General features: G+C 39.4%; 1 protein-coding gene across 1 annotated transcript; it reads left to right on the top strand.

Annotated features, from left to right (window-relative positions):
• The first annotated feature begins 7,538 nt into the window (after positions 1-7,538).
• On the top strand, positions 7,539-7,994 carry LOC149005570 (SKP1-like protein 3). Its single transcript, XM_089135941.1, has one exon. The coding sequence runs from the start codon at positions 7,539-7,541 to the stop codon at positions 7,992-7,994; it is 456 nt and encodes a 151-aa protein (XP_088992067.1).
• The last annotated feature ends 168 nt before the right edge of the window (positions 7,995-8,162 follow it).

The following is an 8,162-nucleotide window of genomic DNA, read 5'->3' as shown; positions in this document are numbered from 1 at the left end:
TTTGATCTTCCATGGAATAAGTTTGTCAAGATACACAACATCTTTTTTCATTTCACTTATTCCAATGCTCCCCAGTAGCGCTCTTTTATTCTCCATTGGTACATTTCTACTGAAGTAAGCTCCACTTGCAAGTTGATCTCTTGCCCTATTAGATCTAAAAAAAGTTCCATTGCAGCCATAATTGCAAGCACATCTTCCTTTTCAGCTCGACAGAAAAGAAATGTGTCATATGCAAAAAATAGATGAGAGATTTATGGTGCCCTTCTGCCTACTTTTATTCCTTGGAACAAAGCCTATATTCAGCTAGAAGTCTTGAGAATACTTCCATGATAATTAAGAACAGGTATGGGCTGAGAGGACACCCTTGTCACAATCCCCTTGATGCCGAAAACTAGTGATAGGGAGTTCTGTTAAGCTTGATTGAGAAAGAGGCTGAGCTAGTTAAGGATTGGATCATCTAAATCTAGTGGGAGTCAAATCCCCAGAAGGACATGAGCTTTGTTATGACTCCCGCTCCGCTTAATCATAAGCCTTAGACATATCCAATTTGAGTGCTAGAAATCCTTTTTTTTTAATTTTGTTTTTCCCATGAAATGGAATATTTCTTGCGGCACATGATGTTATCCATGATTTGGCGATTAGGGACAAAAGCATCTTGGCGGGGGAAATAACCAGAAGATAGAATTGACCTTAAACTTCACGCCAAGAATTTTGCAAGAATTTTATACCCAAGATAGAAATATATTAGTAAATCTATCTTGGCGATTAGGGACCCAGACTGCACGCCAAGAAAAAATCATACCCAAGATAGAATTGACCCTAATCGCCAAGAAAGAAAGAAATTTTGCAAAAAATCATACCCAAGATAGATTAGGGACAAAAGCATCTTGGGAGGGGGAAATAACAGAAGATAGAATTGACCTTAACAAAAGCATCTTTCTTGGGTATGATTTGTTCCAGAGGGAAGGACAAGATTAATAAAAAAAAGTCAGTGACAAACTTTATTATATTAGTTTTTATCAAATCCCAGTGATTTTGGTAAAAAAAAAAAAAAAGCAATGAAATCATCCATACCCGGAGCTTTGTGAGGTCCCAAGGAGAACACAATTTGTTTGATTTCCTCAGGTTGTGGGATAGAGGAAATACCCTCAAGACCTTGGGAATCATATATGGATGGGAAAAGGCTTTCAACAAAGTTAGGGTCAAGAGGATTTGAAGAAACAAATAGATTATGCATGGCTTCAGCAAATCCTTTAGCAATTTCATGTGGCTGGAAGCCACTACTCCTTCAATGTTCAAAAACTCAATTTTGTTCATATGTATGTTGATTTTGGAAGATAGATGGTAATACTTGGTATTTCTGTCTCCATCCGAAATGTATAGACTTCTAGATTTTTGAAACCAAAAATGCTATTTAGCAAACAGGGCCCACATGAGAGTATTTCTTTTTTCTTGAATTTTTTCCTCATCCGAGTAGGTTTGAGAATAGAGAGCTTCAATTTCGGCCAAAGTGATATGGAAAATGTTATCAATGTTCCCAAACACATGCTTGTATGATTGGTTGATGACTTCATTAAAACCGCCAATGAGTATAACCGGTTTATCCAATGTCCCGATCTGAAATTGAATTTTGTGCCAAAAGTCAATTCTTTCGGCATAGGATGGGGGAGCATAAAGACATACAATGTACCAAGACAGAGAATTTTAAGAATAATGAAGAATAAAAAACCCGGTATTGGCATAGAAGAGTGAAGCCGATTTTGGGTCATTAGTGAGAACACAAATACCCCCCCCCCTTTAGGCCCTTCACCCCTTCGCTATTGTTGAAACAGAAGAGTTCATATCCTTTGAACACTTTTTTGTGGGACTCCATAAAGGTAAGATGATTGGCACATTTTGTTTCACATAGGAAAGTGATCTCAGGGTGGATGTTTTTTTTAGAATTTTAGAAATACAATGTTGTGTAAATCTTCCATTCATACCCCTAACATTCCAGGACAAAATGTTCATTTTCTCTCCAGCCAGCCCGTTTCGACAAAATAGAGAGAAAATACAGAATCCAAGCTCAATAGAACAAGTCCCTTCTACTAATAAGGCCCCAAAGCAGAGTTTATAAGAGACAAGATCGTGAGATTCAAACAACCAATTAATCCAACAGCAAATAGCAATCTTGAGAAAGAACCAGAAATATTCCCAACCAAGATGTTTAAATACAAGCCTAGACATAAAATCAATTTCTAGGCATAAACTGAATTTTCTTACTCCAACAATGAAGGATAGCAAGTATTGAAATAAAGAGAACTAAGTAGTAATAAAAGAAAAAGGAATAATGATGATAGCAAAAAACTTGAGAGGCGTGAGGAGCTGGTGCTGTCATCCCATCGTGAGCATTGTAGCCATGGTCCATGGTGTGAGTAATGTCCTGGGCACTGATGTTACCATATTTAAGGTGGACCCTACTAACAAACCTATTCAAGATAGTGATGGGTTCAGAGCAATTCATGAGAGTTGTTTCCAGGTTACAAAGAAGGATGTCCACAGGGTCCCAATTAGGTAGGTCTTCATGCATTGAGGGTGTTGGATCAGCTACTCTTCGGTGCTTGAGATGGGAAGACCGTAAGCTTTCTATTTCCCCACATCTTACCCTAGCCAACCGTTCATTCTGTCCATTTTCAGCCCTTCTAAACTTCTTTGCTTTGTGCTTACAGTAGGTGATCGATTTAAAAATCACCGGATTTGCCCTTATTGAATGGATCACTTCTTTCCCTTCCAGCTCGATCTTTTTCACCATTTTTTGAACTTTTGGTTGGTTAAGGAGTTCAACCTAAGAGGATTCATCAAATTTTTCCTTAATTCCATCTAACAGAAGATTAAGGTTTGGCAAAGCTTCATCAATTTTTCCTTTGGGGCTTGAAGCAGCAGTCGGCTCTCTTGGTAAACAATCATTAAGATTTGCAGTTTCTTGTAGGTGCTTTGCCCTCTTATTTGCTTCCATAGATTTCAAGCTTTCTCTTCCACTGTGAGTGTTACTTTCATAGTAGATGTTCTTACCTTTGGCAATTTCAGCACCTTGAAGTTGGTTCGAAAGATGGGTTGAGTCCACGGGTTGGGCAAGGTTGTTGCTGATCCGAATTTGCCTCTACCCATCATCATCAGCTGGGAGATTGTACAACTCTCCCAAGCTTCTTGTGGAATGAAGCCTAGCAACCCGGCAAGGAGAGGCTCAGTCATTAACCCTGCAAAAGGTTCTGCTTCAACCGAGAGAGGGATATGTTCTTCAAAACCTCTCCCACTTCCATCTTCCCCTTGATCATCACTCGACTTGCAGTACCACGTCTGATGTGTTAGTTTGCCACACTTGGAACACAACACTCTAACTTCATACAGGACTTGTAGATTCAGTTGTTTATCTTGTGCATTTCTTATTGAAATATTAGGAGTAACCTTTTCATTGATGTTGAACATGATCTTAACTCTAACATCATCAACTGAGAGCCTAGCCATATATGGTTGCATCTGAATATCTATGACTTTGCCAATACCTGTTGCAGCCTTCCTGATCCTTTCATAATTGTAGCAATCGAAACTTATGCCTTTACGTTGAATCCACAAAGCTATGGGGGGAGATGAGTATTTCGCCTTCCTTCAGGCAGAGGCTCCAAGGTGAGGTGGAGAAGGTAGTGCTCTAGCCACCATGGAGAGAGTGAGACAACTCCATTCCTCAAATCTTCAAAAAGAAACATAGCTCTGAAAGTATCTCTCCCAATGCTATCACCTCCATTGCTCCAAGAGGGGTCCATGCCTCTACAAGCCTTTGGCAGGTGATGGTGATGTGCTCGTGTGGGTAGCCTATCGCATACCCAAACAGGGAGTGACTCAGAGCCCTTCTACGCTGGGATGACTCTCCACTAGCCGAAGATTGAATACTTGAAGAATGCATTGCCTTCCAAGTATCAAGATATGAAGCATCTTTTACCACGAATTTTGAAGAAGTTCGGTTCTAAGTATACTGGGCAGGGGAGGCATGTTTGTGTTGCCTGTTACCATGATGTGGGGAAATACATTCACTTTGTCTTCCCATTGTCACTGCAAGAAAAGGCCAAAACAAGCACAACACTCGATAGAGCAGAGGTTAGTATAGATCTAAAAGAGGAAAAACTCAGATAAAGGTTGTATAGGATCGGCATGGGGACAGGGGGTTTTAACAAAGGGAATGTTGATGAAATTGTCATTAAACCCACTGAAATGGTGGTTGGTTGTAGAACTCCTGCATACAAATCATAAATCCCCATTTAATTCACTGGAAGTTAAGTTTGAGCAGCCGCTATGGTGACAGGGGGAATTAGAGTTATTCGGCTTCATCAGACAATAAAGGAGCAAAACTCAAGACATTAATGCAGTCGGCCCACTCGCGATAGAAGACAACACTAGATCAACGCCCCTTAGGTTAGGAGATTACGCATGGTAGCCAAGGTAAGAGGGAGAGAAGAGGGAAGGAGAAGATAAAGGAGAGAGAGACACCGTTGTTTTTGCATTTGCGGTGAGGCGGTGCATTTTTTCAGCCTGTTTTTGTTAACACCACCACACACTAGCAGCACATAAATAGTTAGGTCTCCGAGTTCTTGAAAACCCTATTGCTTAATGTTTTGGCTGTTGTTTCAGGCCAGAGGTCTCCAAGTTCTTAGGGAGGTTGTTAGAGACCACGGAGTTGCTACTGCTGGTGTTGCTCTTCGATCCCACTGATTGTCTTAGCTTGGATCCTCAGTTGAACTAGGGTAGAGGGTAGAAGTCAATGCTCCTCTATCATTCCATTCTCTCTCTCAAAACTTTGAACTACATAAAAATTAATAAAAGAGAAAAACTTTTTTTTTTATTTTAGGTAAAAATAAAAAAGAGAAAAATTATGTCCAGAATAAGGAAATGCCATGGAATTGAAACTTCATAGTGATTTAACCTTTGTAAATGCCATCAAATGAGTAGTAACGTACTAACCCCTTTCAAAGTATGATGAAATTCTCAAGGCCAGCTTATGCAAGTTCCTATCCATTCACCATTACACATATATAATGTTGTCAAATAAAGTTGTAGAATTCATGTAAAAAAATGTTTGGCTAAATTCCACTTTTAAGGAGTTCGGATCATCTTCCCGAAGGAAAGCATAGAGTGCTCCCTGACGACTATTGACCACAAATTACAGGGAGCCCACAAGATTAGGATGATGGGTTTTTAAAAATAAAAATGTGCTATTATTTTTTACTTGTAGATCCCACATAATTTGTGGTTGTAAAGTCGTCAAGAGAAGCACAAAGTTTTCCCTACCAGGGGAGATGATGCATACTCATTTTTAAGTACCTACTATTGATCTCATTACCATTCCTCATCTTTGTGCAAATCCGAGTTTGGACCCCAGCAACAAGCATTACCAGAATTACTTACAATCCAACATCTAACAAGTTAATCCTCAAACCCAAGATTAGTCCATGAAGTATTGTCACCTTAATAGAGTGAGAAGTGTGAGATCCCACCTTTCATAGTATTTTTTTCCGTAGAAAAAGGTTTTGCTTTGTGTTGTGTCTAGAACTTCTTCGAGGGCCGGATATTGAGATGATCGCCTTAAGATCTCCAGCAAAGTTGGAATAACTGGGATGCCTGTACACATAAAGAAAGCAAGAACGGTCCGGCCAAGTTTTGGCCGGGGAACCGCCTCCGACGCCCAAGTCATCCTAGGCAACAATAAGAGTTCTTGAGAGAGTTCTCAAGAACGTAATGAGTAATTACTCAGATGAAGTTCTCGTACCTTTCTCCATGTAGGAGGTGGGTTTATATAGAGGTTACCTGGAGGCGGCGCTTCCTTGAGTTTCGGATCAACGGTTTGGTGAGTAAGTGGAGTATCCTTGGAATACGGCTCCTTCTTTGTCGCACCAGATAGAGCCATTATCTGTTGACTCATCTCCCCAATTCTCGGAACGGATATGCTGAGTAGTTATCCGTAACTAACTCTCGTTGACATAGTCAAAAAGGTCTTCTGGGACTTGCCTCGAGCGTGGCTTGCCAAGGAAGATATAAACCAACTTAAGTCGGGTATGTATCTGTCCTAAGTGAGGCACTCGAGACCTTTGTCAAGGAAGAGATGAGCCAGCCCAAGGGGGTGTATCTCTCCCGAGTGAGGCACTCGGGACCTTTTATGAAGGAAGAGATGCACCAGCCCGAGGGAGGTGTATCTCTCCCGGGGGGGGGGGACTCGGGACCTTAGTTCCCCACAAAACTTTGGTTAGGCATAGAGAGGCTAAAATGACCTTTATCACCCTATGCAAAGTGAAATTCCACTCCTGTGTCATCAAAGTACATGTTTTCATTACCCTGTCACATAACGATATATTTACCAACTCTAGTACCAGCAACATCAACCCAGCCTAATAAAGGGCTAAGGTTCCTCAATCCAGTAATGGATAAGGATGGCTATGGTAGAAGACTATCAAAGATTCTTCAACATTTCAAAATTTTGTTTACTTGGAGACAATATCAGAATCGTTAATTCCAACCACTGTCTTATGTGGCCCTTCGTATGATCAAATAATTGGAGGATCATGACAACTTGTAGGGCTGTCACAATCTGTAGAGATCATATGATGTGTACTGAAGCCTTCAGGTGGGCTTAGTGAGATTTGCTACCCATGCATATTTTGAAAGGAGGAAGAGAGGGACAAATTGGAAATTAGATCGGTTCGGGATGTAATCAGATCGAATTCGGCTCGAATATTGTAATAACTGAATTCAAATCTAATTATTAAACACATTATCTGACATGCCTTGTATGTCTAATTTATAACTGAATTCAAATTTGTTGAGTTAATTGGATTTTCAGATAATATCCTATTCAAATTTAAAGAAATCATATAGGCAAAAATATCAGAATATATATGGGTTTTAAACTCGTTCTTGAGTCTTGGGTCCAATTAATGTTGTATTGGTAGTTTAATGTCATCAGTTTTTATAATGAATATTAATGAAGGGATAATGATGTATTTTTCAATACTAAACTTTAATCGGACATGGATATCGGATATAGATAGTATCAAACATTTAATCGAATGGATAATATCCGTCTTAAAATTAGCATATCCGAATTCAACTCCGATTATAATCGGATCTTCCGAATTTAAATCCCAATCCCAAATCGAATTCAGATGCTGTTAAACAGATACGAATAGGAATCGAATTCAGATTTTCAACCATCTATTTACATCCTTAATCGGCTACTCAAACAAATTTGCTCCAAATCCGGTTGCCGATTGTAAGAAGAATCGAATCTAATTCGGTTTGATTTCGGTTCACACAAGCATTTTCTTATACTAAACAAGAAGTCAAGAACCGAGCTATAACAACCAGTCCATTTATGTTGCTGAAATTAGGATAATAAATCCATATATATTAGAGCTTATTTCTCTTCTTAATCCCCAGACTCTTTGTATCTACTTTCTACATTCTACTCGTGCTCTCTTGATTCTTTGTTCTCATCTTCTACAATATACTCCACAATGGTGAGTTCAATCCTTCTGAAGAGCTCTGATAATAGTGCTCTCGTAGCTGATGAAACGATGTCATCTTTTTCCGAAACGATTCGTGATCATATGCAGACAAACAACGACTTCTTGCCTATCGAAATTATGGTGCCAGAAGCTAATTGGAGAGTGTTAGTGAAGGTGATCGGATTCTGTAACATGCATGCATTTGGGCTTTTGAAAGAAATTCAGATCAAAATATGGGATTTCTTGTTTGTTGATGTTGATGAAGATACCTTGCTTGGTCTACGCTCTGCTGCTGATTTTCTCAAGATAAAGACTCTGCAAGACTTGGTCGCATCCAAGATGAGAGGAGATGGAATCGTAGACAAGATTGATCGAACAAGTTTTCAACGAAACCAACAAATTGAAGAAGGATTTGGTGATTCTGATGACACGAACGAGATCAGGATTGGTTCGCTTATTTTGTAGTTTCTTTTGTTAGGATTCAAGACTTCTTGCTGTAGTAAAGATAATCTTTTAATTTCGTTCTTTTTAGAGGTGCGAAGGAAGTCTATTCATTGATTTATATGAAAACCTTTCGAGGATTTCTTTTTCTTGTTCTTTCTGGAACTGGCAATTTTTATGTATTGTGGGATG

The sequence above is a fragment of the Hakea prostrata genome, chromosome 9 (assembly GCF_041222555.1).
Source record: "Hakea prostrata isolate BN-2017 chromosome 9, UWA_Hpros_2, whole genome shotgun sequence".
NCBI classification, from domain to species: domain Eukaryota; kingdom Viridiplantae; phylum Streptophyta; class Magnoliopsida; order Proteales; family Proteaceae; genus Hakea; species Hakea prostrata.
The sequence above is the reverse complement of the archived record's forward strand: the minus strand, read 5'-3'. Positions and strand labels throughout refer to the sequence as shown.

Excerpts from the sequence above, each read along its gene's own strand:
- LOC149005570 (XM_089135941.1), top strand. The coding sequence starts at position 7,539 with ATGGTGAGTTCAATCCTTCTGAAGAGCTCTGATAATAGTGCTCTCGTA.